This window comes from Falco punctatus (genome assembly GCF_963210335.1).
Source record: "Falco punctatus genome assembly, chromosome: 7".
Classification (NCBI taxonomy): Eukaryota; Metazoa; Chordata; class Aves; order Falconiformes; family Falconidae; genus Falco; species Falco punctatus.
The window spans coordinates 11,437,041-11,451,443 of NC_137587.1; the positions used below are offsets into that span (position 1 = coordinate 11,437,041).

Below are 14,403 nucleotides of genomic sequence, written 5' to 3' on the forward strand. Positions count from 1 at the left end.
GCTCAAAAGAAGAGGCTATATGATTAGGCTGAATTCAGATTTAATTTTGATTTTGTGGGAACTGTGAGATTTTCAGAAGATCTCAGCAAATTGTGGTGTTGAGGTGTTTTGAAAATCCATCTGAGAGGGGCAGAAAGGAGATTCTGGGTGCCTGCTGCTTTAAAACTGGCTTGTTAGCTAGTTTTATGTGATTGTTTTTGTAAGCTGAGTAGAATTTAGCCATTGTAATCTATCAGAGTTTTCTTTGTATGGACAAACTAGATTAACTGCCTTTCACCTTAAAAAGAACGTTCATCCATATAACACTGATGTGTAGAGAGAGCTAGGTGAGAGTTAAGCTGTGGTGCTGGGTTACTGAGTGATGCCTCTCCACATACATCAATTTACTGCTTAAAGAACAGTAGCCAGAGACAAGTTTACTCTCACCTTTCTCTTCAATTTGCAATAAAATCCGCTTTCTGTTTTATTGGGAAAAATGTAAAGTTGTAATGTAATTTTAATTGGAAGCAGACAAGTGTAGTTCTGGAGATTGACTCCAAAGAATGTAAGACAGCACTTACAAAGGGAGTGGCCTTACTAGGTCCGTCAGATCCGTGTTAGGGCTCCAGTAGAGACCTCAAATGTTACCAGTGGAAAGGACATAAGAAACAAGGCGATTCTTCCTCTACCAAGTTTGATAGCGGACATACTGTTAAACATATCCAGCATTGAGGTGGCTGAATGGGTAAGGAGTATCTTACTCTGAAAGCCTGATCTTTTTTTTTCTTTTTATTTTAAGAAAACTATGTATATAATAGTTATATCAGGAGATATATTTCTGGAGAGGTGAGTCTCACTATACTTTTTTCTTCCATTACAGAAACTAGTGAATTCCCCTCAGAATGTTGTAGCGTGATGGCTGGGGGAACGCTTACAGGGTGGCATGCAGATGTTGCAACTGTGATGTGGAGGCGAATGCTAGGAATTTTGGGAGATGTCAACAGCATCATGGATCCAGAGATTCATGCCCAGGTTTTTGATTACCTGTGTGAACTGTGGCAGAATCTGGCCAAGGTAAAAGAACTGAACCTTTTCTCCAACCTAACCTGATAGGGCAGGATTTTCAGAAGGAGAAAAACACCACCATATATATTTCCCTTAAAATTTTGTCTTTTTGTTTTGTTTTTAATAATTGCAGATAAGAGACAATCTTGGTATTTCAACAGATAACCTAACTTCACCATCTCCACCAGTTTTAATTCCACCACTGAGAATTCTAACACCATGGCTATTCAAGGTAAATATGAGAACTAAGCAGTGAAACAGAAATAAAAGTGCATGTGGGTGTAGAACAGTGTTTAATGTGATTCTTTGATTTATGAATAATAAATATCATTCTAAAACTGTAGGCAACAATGCTGACTGACAAATACAAACAAGGAAAGCTACATGCTTATAAACTCATTTGTAAGACAATGAAGCGAAGACAAGATGTTTCTCCAAACAGGGATTTTTTAACTCATTTCTACAATATAATGCACTGTGGACTTCTTCATGTTGATCAAGTAAGTTTAATTACAGAATTCAGGTTAATGTAAATATTGCAACTAAAAATAAAATGGTTTTATCAAAAATACTGAATGGATTTTCAGCTAAGTAGTTTAACTTTGTCTTTGAAAATGTTATGTGACTGATACTCTTTCTAAACTTTGATAAATGGCCCTATTGTTCTTGGTTGTAATCAGAAATGCTTTTTTGTAGTCGATTTGAAGCAAATATAAGGGCAGGAAAGTGTACTCTTTCATTTTTCACTGATTGTATGTTACAGACTGGAGCACGCAAGAAAGAGGAGGAAGCAGATCTCTCTAAGGTCTGCCGTCCTTCTTACTTGCTCTCTGGTGCAACAGTTTAGCTAGTGGGAAAGTAAATTGTGCTCACTATATTGGAATAGTTTATTTCTCCAGCAAGTATAGGAACCAGCAAAGACATACAGAGTGCATCTAATTAGTGGGAGTAGATCTTTTTCATAGGTTTTAATGTGAACAAGTCTGAAAGTATCACATGGCTTAAACACTTTTTAAAGCCTTGCATCAGAAGTGTTTTAAAAAGTTGGTTCTGTGAACTTTTTTGAGGAGTGGTTAGAGGCACAGGGAGATCAAAAGTTCAATCAACCCTGTTTTCATTAACTGGGCAAAATAGAACTAGTCCAGAATTATTCCACAGACAGCTATGGGTAGGGTGGATTGCCAGCTCCTGTTGTCTTAGCAACCAGTTTACGCTGCTTTTCTTGCTGGATTGCAAATCTTGCATTTAGTTGGATATCACTACTACTGGAGAATTATTCAAAGGAGGAAAAGAGTTACATTTTTTGTCTATCTGTGAACTTGGGATGGTTTTTAATAATTAAAACATTTTATACTTTTTCCAGTACTTTTGAAAAAATTGCATCATGTAGGTTAATTTTAATAACTTCCTCACTAAGTCTAGAAGAACATAATATGCTGTGTTGAATAACTACTGTGTATCAGAAATGTTATAAAACAATTATAATTCTTTCTTTATATTTGGTTCCATATGGATGTATATAAAAGGCTAATGCCTTTTTTAAAGTTATAGTCAGGTGATACTTGTCAGATTACGCATGTCATTGAGACGGTGTAATAGGTGGTCATCTCACTATATCTCTTCTGTACATATTTAAATGAATGGTTAATAATTTATAGAAATCTTAAAAGCTAAATGTAAATGAATATAAGGTGAGACCTCATACAGTAGTGTCCAAGTTTAAATTGATCTATAAAGTATACCACAGTTTACTTGTATTAATATAGGAGTATACTTAAGACATTTATTATGCTACTTTTTGCTCAGTAATGAGCGTCTTAATTGCCACAATGGATTTGCTTTCTTGTGTTTTTACTTTCTACCTTTGGTAATTACCCGCCTCTTTTTCATTCGTTGTTTGCCTTGTTGTTACTCTTCCTTTTTTCCCTTTTCCTTCTGCAAGGATATTGTTAATACAATCATCAAGCACTGCTCTCCTCAGTTTTTTTCACTTGGTTTGCCTGGTGCCACTATGCTTATTATGGATTTCATTGTAGCAGCGGGAAGAGTGGCTGCTTCTTCTTTCCTCAATGTAAGTATTCATTAGTTAATTCTTATTTATGTGCAAGTGGGAAGGATTTGGGAGAGAACTGAGCAGTATTTTTCCTTGGCTAGGGTGTTAACTTGACCCCAGCATTTAATGTAATGGTTAGCAAATACAGATAAGAGTCAGTGGTTTATTCTAGAACAGTACACATGCAAGTCCTCTCCAGAAAATACATGAAGAATGCAAATATTGTCATTGGAGCCAAGAATCTTCTTTTACTTCAGAGGTCTTGGAATTGTGTCTGCCATTTATCTGTGCTTTAAGATGTTTTAAAATAAATGTCCATTTTGACCGTACCTTCGCTATGCAATGACTTTGATGATCTGGCTTGAGAACTCAAATCTGCTAGTGTTTACGCTGTTTGGATGTATTTCTGATATTGTTACCCAGGCAACTTCAGTCTCGAATAGTAATACTGATATGATTACCTAGGTGCTGTTGGCCTTGCATGGCTGTACTCTCTCTTAAAGCTCCCCAATACTCCCCTCCAATTGTCTGTGAGTTTTGACTGTTTCTCACATAATTCCCCCTTCAACCAGCTATGAAATCCAGCCGCCCTCAAGGTACTACCTGAAGCCTCTGTCAGCTTCTTCTATCATTACCTGTCATGTCCAGCGATGCCTCATGCCATGTCCAGCAGTTTTCTCCATCCCCATCCCCATTCAATTAGCTGACCCTAAGACCCAAACCTAGTTAGCAGCTCAGTCATTTGTCTTTAATCCTAACAATTCCTCTGCTTCCTTTGACCATCTTGGAAAATGGGAGCATGTGGTGTGCATGAATAGCAATCCGTGGGGGCGTGGTCTTGGATTGCCGAGCTCTACAGAATTTGCAAAAGAGAAAAGAAATAGCTGTGTAGTTTCAGCTGTCGTTCTCTTTTATGAAATGCCAGCTTCCTGATTGCAGTACGAGTATGTATTTCTCCCCACCTTTTTTTCTTTTAGGCACCAAGAGTTGAAGCACAAGTTCTTTTAGGATCTCTAGTCTGTTTCCCAAATTTATATCATGAACTACCAGCTCTTCACCCAAACATTCCTGACATTGCAGTGTCTCAGTTTACGGATGTTAAGGTAGGAATTTTAAGAGTATTTGGATGGTATTCAGATACCAAATACATGTTGAATATGTTTTTCCAGGAAACACTAACTAAAATTCTAATATTCTAAAAATTTTCAGAAATAATTTCAAATAGATACCAAAGCTCAAGTTCCCATAAAATCTTGTCAAACTTTATGCTACTAAACGTACTTTATAATTTTTATTAACTTAGTAATAAACTGCGTTTGTGTGTTTGTAAAAGGAAATGATGTGTTACCTCAACTCTTCAAGCCTACTCTCATTAGGGCTATTTGCAGGTCTCAGATCTAATCAGCTGAGATGAGAAGATTGAGAGGTTCGAGATATATTATTTAATTTATTAAGAATTCACAACTGCTGAAATCTGCCTGTGTTCCTGGGGGCTTTAGAAAACCTCTGAACATCAGTATGTTCTTTTAGACAAAAAACAAAAGGAGACCTTACCCTCTCCATCGTAACACAGAGTTGGGTAGTGTGCCAGTATACTGGAACTGGGCAGAGCTCAGTCCGTGTGTTTAATTGCTGTATGTTTGTCAGGTATGATTACTATTTCTAAGAAAGGCTCTCGGTAAGTTTCCAAACTGTTTCTTTTTAGAGAGAGATGATGGCTTGGAAGCTGCTTTATACCTTGCTCCCTTTTGGCGACTGATTTTGAGTTCCTTCTTTCTCATTCCTATTATATAATGGCTGTTTACTTGAGCTTTATTGAGAACAACCTACAGCTTTAGGGACACTTCGCTGCAGCTGAGTCAAAATTCTTGACATCATTCTTAAGGCACTGTAGTTGCTTGTTCTGCAGCTACTTCCAAAGTCTTTTAAAATGAAAATTATTTTGAAAAAATGCTTGTTTAAACCTCAAAGTAATAGATTTTTTTTCTGTAATACCCTTCAGTGCTATTCACAGAAGCTAGCTTTAGGGAGTCCTTTGTTACAGGGTTTTTTTTACCCTTGATATTTTATGGAAAATTATCGGCAAGAGTTGAATAAATGGTTAATCAGCAGAAATCAGGATAGTAACCTGTGGGTTATTCTTGGGGTAGCACAATAATGAGCATCTGGGGCAGACTAGAAGTTTGGAGTAGTAGTAAGCAAACAACCTGACCGCAAACCTAGAGACTCAGCTAGGCAACGTGCCTGTGTGTGCTATAATAAAATTCTAATTTTCTGATGCTTCATGTGATGGAGTTACTGGTAAATGAGTGAGTATTTTCCTCTTTGTTTTAGGAACTCATAATTAAAACCGTGTTAAGTTCAGCAAGAGAGGAACCATCTGGTCCTGCACGGTAAGTCATACAAAAAGAAGCTGCTAAATTAATAGATACGTTTCTTTATTAAACTCTTTTGAGGTGGATATATTAGAAAGCTTAGAGTAAAAGTTTATATGTATTTTATTCATGGTTTTCTTCACCACTGTCAAAACTGTGGTTCACTGTGTGAATTCAAAATTGTTTGTAAACAGAGATTTTAAAATAATAGACATGTTCTGTCAGACCAAATGCTGGTCCAGCCCAGTATCCTTTATCTGATAGTGGCTGACAGGAAAGAGTGTCAATATAGGTAAGAGTACGAGCTGTGTGCTTTCCCAGCCTACCCTGGTGTTCAGCTCAGGGATTTTCTGTACGAGAGGCATCTTTTCCTTTGATTAAGGACAAGATTATTTATGAGGGAGGTACGGTTATCTTGTATTAGACCACATGATTTAATTTGAAAAACAGAAATAATGCAAGGTACATGAGCCTTTCTTTACGGTATGGAAAAGAAGCAGAAAATACTGAGCTTAGCATTAAACTGAGAATGATTGCACTGATGCTTAAACCTAAGCATCTTCATCGAATCGAGAACTTCAGAGAAGACGGATACCAGTTTTGTTTTCTGTTCCTTAATTTTCTTAGGATTTTGTTCCTCCTTACCCATCCCCAGAGGCTTCGTTACGGAGTCCAGCATATGGGATTGGAACAGGAATCTATAATGCCTACCAAGGAAGAGCACATTTGTGTGCCATTGTATTTGAGTGGAGTGTTTATATATGCTCAACTAATATATGGTCACTTGTTAATGCGAAATACATTCCTGAAAAATGTTACTGGAAAGGTCAATTCATTGAAACTTTAAACATTTTGCTGGAAAACCAAAAGCAGTTTTCATCAGCCCACTTACCTGTTCTTCACTTAAGCTGGTAATATCACTCAACACAGGCAAAGGAGGAATTTTCTGACATCATTTTAATTTCATCTTTCATGTTTTTTTACAAAACTTCAGTCTAAAAATCATAACACTTTCCATTTTGCTTTGAAAAAGGTGGTTTAAGTCAAGTTGGTTCAGAATATTATTATTGATCCTGTGGCACTGAAGTACGCAGTATTGTCATTTTCAGTTCTGGCAGTGTGGCTGGAAAGAAGGGAACATGGTGCATGTCCCCATATCCTCTCTGGCTGTGAGGGTGCATACAGAGGAGCAGAGGCACATGTGCACGCCCAGCCTTTCAGAAAGCTGTTACACTGCCCCCAAAATGCAAAGTCGGACCACTGTGGGTAACAGCATTAAATGAAGATTAAAAAAGAATAGACTCCCAGCATCTCCTTGGGTTACCTGTGCCCTTCTCCTTCTGGGAGATGAAAGGGTACGTCCTCATTGCAGGGATAATGATGTTGCCACAGCTCCTGAAGCTTGACTGCCTTACTCCTCAGTGGCAGTTTATCCACTGGTTTTTTTGGTAATAACTTCTCTGATACCATCTGCTTCACAGCAGTACAGAGTTCACCTGGGTTACTATCAGAGGTCATATTTAGGATCTGCATTACAATTTTGCAGCATCGGCTTAGCCACTAGTAGAGGCTTAATTGCCTTTGCAGTTTCTTAGGGAGAACTTTGATTTCTTGAACTTCGTAGCTTTGTATATCTCCAGCAAGTCTGAGTGCTGTTATTGTTATAAGCTATAAATCTCTGTTCCTTATCTCTTCCACAGAGGCTCAATGTTTTGTGTTTCATTAAATACTTGACCCAACTGAGCTTCAGGGAAGTCAGTTATCTGAAGTATGTTCTACTCTCTGATCTCCATCTACAAAAATTAATAACTGTATTAATCAAATACCTCTCCTGCTGCTGACAGTCTGAAAAAGATGTGATAGGTTGGTGAACTCAGTGTTCATCTCCTCTGCTTGTGCTGTTAAGGCTGTGATACTTAAATAACAACATTGTAGCCACATAACTACACAGTTTTTCAGAGACTACTCTGAATAGTGATTACAAAACGGGTGTTCTTAGTAGAAACCTCACAGACTGCTGGATATTTTGCATATCAGTATGTCATCAGATGTGGAATGTTTCTCGTTAGCATCAAGGAAACTTTGAATAGCAGCACAGACTTAGAGCTGTCTACTCTTCTATGTACTAAAGGCTTGGTTTCTGAGTCACCTGGCACAAACTGTCTACATTTATTGTTAAATCCATGCTAGGCTCTTTTTTTTTTTTTTTTTTTTTTGTTCAAAAAAGATTGAAACACATAAGGAAATAGCAGAAGTGTAGATTACTCGCCCCTGCTGCAAGACTGGAGTGTTTAAAATGTTCCTGGCAATACCTTGCCTAAATGGTCCTGAAAATTTAAGTTAAAAAAATCTTAGGTAGACTGTTCCTGTACTTCTCTAATTTTTACGGTCAGATTGGGTTTATGACCAATATGTAGGAAAAATCTTTTCTACTGCAAATTAAACTCTTCAGTGACTTACTGCATGTCATATAATTTCTTATCATTTCCTTCCTTAATTGTGATCTAGACTCAGTACACCCTTCAACTTTTCCTCCATATGCAATATTTCCCAAAGCTGTTTATTACTTTTGTCACTTTTTTCCTAGATTTCCTCAAGCTTGTCTTTATTCTTAAATTGTATTAATCAAAATGTAATGGAGGTGGTCTTGCAATTGAGATTTCAGCAGGGACAATGAACAAATCAGGGTGGTTTGACATCTTATTTACATTATCATGTAGAATTAATTCCAAGATGCATTTTTGCTACTTGTTAGCAGTTTCACAATTCTGTGTAGCTTTAAAATCTTATCTGTGAACAAGTAACATTCCCCCCTCTTGTTTCTGTGTCCCAGAAGTTCTAAACAAATATGAGGAAACTCTGGTGCTGGAGAGCAGGAGCCTCTCACTGCAGTTTTTACTTTGTCTTAAGAAAATATTTATGGATTTCCCATACATTAATTTTTGGTAGTGTTTTTAATCCAAAAAGCACATAATGGTGCAGGAGTTCTTGATGTCTTTTGGATTTTTCAGTTGCTCAGAAGGGTGCTGCTTCTGTCCTTTCCTGTGCCCTCACCAGGATACTTGGGATTTCTTGCTCATTTTCAAGTGTTACAGCATTATAAAGGTTTCTGTGTAGTTCTTTTTGGAATATTAAAAATATATAAGTTAGACTTTAGCAAGACATGTAATGAATTGTAAAAATTGCACGTTCTTCTAGCATGTTTCTCAACAACTTGTCCTCCAACATTGTTTTACAGATGCGTTGCTCTTTGCAGCCTTGGTATTTGGATCTGTGAGGAGCTAGTTCATGAATCACATCATCCCCAGATCAAGGAAGCATTGAATGTGATTTGTGTTTCTTTAAAGGTGGGAGACTAACACTTTTACAATGTATTACTGTCTTTATCTGTAAAGATACTTTATCTTTCCAAAGTCATGATAACATTTTAGCATCCTTACTTCACAGTTTCATTGTCATTTCTTACAAAAGACTGAATTAAATTTAATTGATGAATCTCTTAACTCTGTGAAAAGAAATCTGTACCCTTCTTTAAGTTTGGAGGAAACGGTGTGTTTGGAAGCAAAAGTTTGGCATGTTGGGAAGTAAAACAGTGTATCTCTATCTTAATACCTATCATTAGCCACTTCACTCTGACCTTTACCCTTTGAAGCATAATAGTTTGTCCATCACCCTTTTTTTCATTAATAATCCTTGCAATTCGGGTTTCAGCAAAACCACTACTGTCTTTGCCCAACTTTGTCCAGCTATACCCCTTCCCACATCCTGGACCCAAGGTTCCAGCAGGGTTTTCTGCATCTATTTGTAGTTAGATCTAGGAGCCTGTGGTAGATTACCCTTAAGTAAGAGCCAAACTCCCACCCAGCTGCTCACTCACTCCCCTTTCTCAACAGGACAGGGGGACAAAACAGTGAAAAATCTTGTGGGTCAAGATCAAGACAGGAGATTGCTTACCAGCTACCATCACGGGCAAAACAGATTTGACTTGGGGAAATCAGTTTATTTTATTGCCAGTCAAAATAATTTAGGGACTGAGAAACAAAGACAAAATTTGAAACACCTCCTCTTTTCTCAGACTCAGCTGCAGTCATCGTTCCCAACTTCTCTGCCTCCCCTTGCCTCTTTCAAGGAGTGCAGAGGGCATGGGCAATAGGAGTTACGGTCAGTCCATTACGGTTCCTGTCTGCTGCTCCTTCCTCCCTGTTTCAGTGTAGGTCCCTCCACTGGTTGCAGTCCTCCAGGATAAGCCTGCTCCAGTATGGGCTGTCTGTGGACTGCACTTCCCTCAGGAAATACCCAGTGCTGCAGTGTGGGGTACTCCACGGCTGCAGTGTGGATTTCTCCTCCAGCATGGTCTTTTCCTTAGGCTCCAGGGGAATCTCTGCCTCAGCACCTGGAGCACCTCCTCCCCCTCCTCTTCCTCTGACCTTCATGTGCGCCTGCTGCTTCTCATTCCTTCTTTTTTTCATTCTCTGCCTGTGTGGCATCTTTGCCCTTTTTTAAATTAAATATGTTTTCACAAATGTGCCACACACTCAGCAGATGGGCTCAGCTGTGTCCTTTGGTGGGCCCACTGCAGAGACCTCCCCCATAGCCCCTCCATTACCGAGACCTTGCTGTGTCCACCCAGTACAGATCCATACAAAGACTCTGGAGTACAAAAGTGTTGGAGACTTTCCTTCTCCAGCATTTGTGTCTTCTGCCTAGGCTAGCCGTGGATGACAAGGTAAGTTACATTCCTCACTAATTGGCATTCCCCAGCCCTGATTAATAGTACTTTTAAAGCCTCCGTGGGACATTCTCCTGATATTGCAAAAGGGAAAGGCCAGGGTAGAGAGGAAACAAGAAGGGATCCCAGTTTTGGGGGCCATCTGCCATCATATGCAAAAAGTCTGTCCCAAGCCAAGTGGCTGCCTTGTACTTTTTGGCTACCAGACCGAGTGCAGCATCCAGTGTAAGAGCAGGGGACAGGAAAGAAAATGGGAAGGTGACAAATGCAAAGGCCAAGCAGTTTCCCAAAGCTTCTCATGCTTTTTGCTCACCTGCCCTCTTGCCCCCACCAACCAAATCCCATTATCCTCATTACATTCTATGCCTGTTCACTTCCGTGTTGGAGAGACACGGCATTATGCAGCATCGCTTCTCGGCCCTGGTTAGGCACTGAGAGAGAGATGTAGAGTACCTGTTCTGCATGCGTGGAAGCACTGGAGGATGTTTGATTTCCTGTGGCAAAGTGCTTTTCTGTGCTCATTCTGGGATGTGATTCAGGCCAGTACCTGTTTGAAAAAAATCTGAATCCAAGGATGAGTCAAGAGTTGGCATCAAGGTTTATGTGAATAAACTACCTGTTGCAAGGGAATTATGAGAACTCTAATGTTGGTGAGAAGTAAAGAGCGCCTGTTTTTATAGCTATCATTAGAATTTATTTTGCGTTTTTTATGAAGCATGCTGCAAGACTCAATAATTTACAGTTTTTCAGAACTATTTAACTTTTCCTTTTTACTGGGCGCGGTGAGTTGGCCCCAGCTAGCAGCCAGACTCTCACTCAACTGCTTTTTCGGTCCTGCATCCCCAGCACCCCCAGCAGGGGAGGGGGGAACATACGAAGAACAGCAGTTGGGTCCCTGGCCCCTTCCCACTGAAGCCACCCACCCAGCCCCCCGCTACCAAAACCTTCCCACCTACACCAATACAGGTTCTGAAACTTGGTTTGTAAGGTACAACTTTACAGTCTCCGGTAGTCACCATGCAATTCTATATAAACACCTTCACTCTTAAGTTCTTGAAATCTGTGATGATTGACTGTTTTGGTATTTGCTGGTTTGATTGAAACTGTTAAACCTAACTAGTATGCACAGAGGTTCTCACCTGGGAATGCAGCTTACTCAGATACAGCTGGTTCATTGTGGTGCAGTGCCTGTAAGATGCTTCTGACTAGATTTTCTGCATTTGTCTGCCTGCCTTTTTGTGAATGATAGTTTTGACTATGCTGAATCGAGTCACACTGGATTTCAGCTCTGGTCATGAGATTTTATATTGGTGGTAGTATATCAATAGTATATTCCTTGCATCATCTGTGTTAAAAAGCTGCACTTACTTGGCTTTTTTTTTCTCCTTGATGAGTGTTTTTGTCTTCCTATGTTTTGCAGATCTTTTTCATATTTGTTCTTATTTTATGGAGCAATCAGAATATTAGTAAAAATATACTTTCTAGCATTTTGCAATGTTCTTGAACAGTATCTTCAACTTTTTAAATATTTCTCAGTTTATTTTCAGAATCTTTTAACATGTTCTTTGTTTACATCAAAATTCAATGAACAGTAGTCTTTCTGTATATACATATTGATAAAAATCAGGGTGTACACCTGTTGTACGTGGTTTCTGTCAGATGTTGGGGACTAACTATGCTTTTCTTTTCAGCAATGGGAATCTGTAAAGTATCTTAGCAAATCAGCTGATCACATCCTGTGAAGCAGGATTTGAGTCTATGTCTAAAATCAGCTTCAGGGCTTTTAGTATTAGACTCTAAATTGCAATTTCCTGTTTTGCAAAATCACATTCATCCTTTGCAGCCTCACAAATACTCTCTTGCTTTTTAATATCCCTTAACTAGTGCATTTTATCAAGTTCCTGTACAAGTTTGGTATTAGGCAAATTATGTTGTTTTTTTCTTCTTCAATTTATCGTAACTATTTCAATCCTGACATTCATTGTGACTTCTCTTATTTTTCTTTGACGTATTTATTAAAACAATTATTTGTATTTCAATTATTAAATGTAAATTACTCCTTGAATGAGAAAACAAAGTTTTTTATATTTCTCTTTTGCTTTGCTTTGTGTTGGCAAGAGCATCCAGAGTATGCTGGCTTTTCTGCTGTTCTGAGCAGCGGTATACATTGACAATCGAGTTTAATCGTGAAATGAAAAGTTTCTAAATATATCATGGGAGAAACAGTTAGCTCTAATTTGTTACCTAAGCAATCTCCTGGCTTCCAAGCAGTTGGAGATTTGAACTCCCAGAATGGATTATTTTCTTATTTTCAGGAGAAATGAATGGATAGGGAGCTATAGTCCTAATCCAATTTACTGATAAGTACAACTGAGCAACTAACATTTAGTAGAAATGTTAGCAACAATTATATGCCTATTTCTGAAATACAGAAGCATATTCAGAACTGTGGTCCAGCAGCTCACTTGGAATATAACTGGGATGTCTCCCAGCGGCATGTGATACTGCCATGTCTGTGTTAACCTCTGCTAAAGGCTGAGCAGAAAGGTTCCTAACCTGCCATCCAGACCCCTGCATCTCACGATTATGTTATGCTCCTCTCAAAAACGCTGCAGGTACATCACAAAATTGTGTTGTGCGGGCTTGGTTGGATGACTGCTAAGCAGGTTATTTGCAGGCATGGACAGGGTTAAACTGCTAATGTAACATCTAGAAAGCAGCTGACCCTTGCAAAGATGAACGGTATGGTAAGGCTACCTTTCGGAGAAAACCCCTGAGAGTTAGGTACCAGGCAAAGTGCCAGTTCATTCAAAGCTTGATTTTTGTTTTCCCATCAAGTGACTTTTAAAAAATTATGTCCACAGTTACACTACTACATTTAAAATACCGCAGTAGTGAATTCTTATTCTTTATGACAATCAGCAGTTTCCAGAGATAGAGAACGGTGGGCAAAATGTAGCATCGCACAGCTGCCTTTGTGCCACCTCTGAAGGCTCTTGGAAAAGAAGCCTCCAGACCTTTTTCTCAGGTAATTTTTTCTTAAAATCAGTGATCTGGATACTCCATATTAAGCTACTCTAGTTTGGCCGTCCCTTTTGTCCTCTCCAGTGACTTTGGGGTTTTCCTGCAGGCCTGTAAGGATGAAGGATATTTCCAGCAATCTGGATTTGATCTCAAGTTCTATAATCAAATTGTTATGCTTTCAGTTTTATTTAATTATTTTTTTTTGGTTGTCACTCAAGCTTGAACATTAGAATCTGTACCCTGCTTACTGTGCTCTTACAGGGTACTTACCACAGCATGAAGAGAGGCTGTCTCATGAGGGATAAAAAATACCGGTGTTCTTGTCACAAGTTCTGGGAAGACTTGCAGATGTGAGATGTCTGCCGTGTTTTAGTGAAAAGCTGACAACAACGTGAAACCATCCACTGAGAAACAGGGAAAGTCAGAACAAGGATTTACCCTGTGCACTCTGGTTTCTGTCTCTGTGGCTGGCTTACAAGAGCCAGTCATAGTCTTTCTTTATGCTTACGTAGTTACCACAAATAAAAAATGTTAATTAAAGCTTTGAACTTCATCATTTTCCATACGCTTGTACCTTCTCAAGACCTTAAACCTAAAAATTGATAGCACTGCTTTGATAAGAGCTGGGGCCGAGGACAGAGTTTTCTTCCAGTGTATTTTCCACATGTTAATTTTTGCCATTCAAAAATTTTATTCTGAAATCCTGAATTTTCACCTCAGGCTTCATTCCCTAGGTATTTCAGCTTTCTTAAAGCTTTTTTTCTTTTTTTTTTTTTTCCTTTTTTTTTTTTTTTTTTTTTAAGGTTTGTGGGATACACCCTTCCCTGAAAGGTTAATAGAACTGGACTGAGTAAGAAAACAGTCTAAGAAGCCAAGAATTTAAATTTAAGTATTTTTGCAACATAGTACCTTTTTCTGAGTTTAGAGGTAGGTGGCCACCTTGCAGCACACACCTGTGACAGCTTCACTGCTGAGTAAAGTGCCATTAAAAAATGTAAATTACTTTTTTATTCTTCTAATAATGCAGGAATTCTGATGACACTCATCTTCATTGGAGAAATAGAACAGGATTTGTCATGATTAAAGCGTGAATTACCTAATTGTTTTCCGAGTGATTTGAGGTTCATCAGCATTATCATTTGGAATACTTGTCTTCAGTAAAGACAGAGTATTTTGTT

The 14,403-nt window shown here is 38.6% G+C and overlaps 1 protein-coding gene across 13 annotated transcripts in view; it reads left to right on the forward strand.

The window, feature by feature from the left end:
• Positions 1-14,403, forward strand: part of RALGAPA1 (Ral GTPase activating protein catalytic subunit alpha 1) — a 136,364-nt gene that overhangs the window by 62,479 nt on the left and 59,482 nt on the right. For all 13 annotated transcript variants that reach the window (XR_013929379.1, XR_013929380.1, XM_080394966.1 and 10 more), the window contains 7 exons: positions 860-1,053; positions 1,178-1,276; positions 1,389-1,544; positions 2,987-3,115; positions 4,075-4,200; positions 5,432-5,490; positions 8,711-8,819. Coding sequence is in view for 11 of the 13 variants with exons in the window: in XM_080394966.1 (XP_080251092.1) it covers positions 860-1,053; positions 1,178-1,276; positions 1,389-1,544; positions 2,987-3,115; positions 4,075-4,200; positions 5,432-5,490; positions 8,711-8,819 (872 nt within the window). In the remaining 2 variants the exon portion in view is untranslated. The remainder of the gene's footprint in view (positions 1-859; positions 1,054-1,177; positions 1,277-1,388; positions 1,545-2,986; positions 3,116-4,074; positions 4,201-5,431; positions 5,491-8,710; positions 8,820-14,403) is intronic.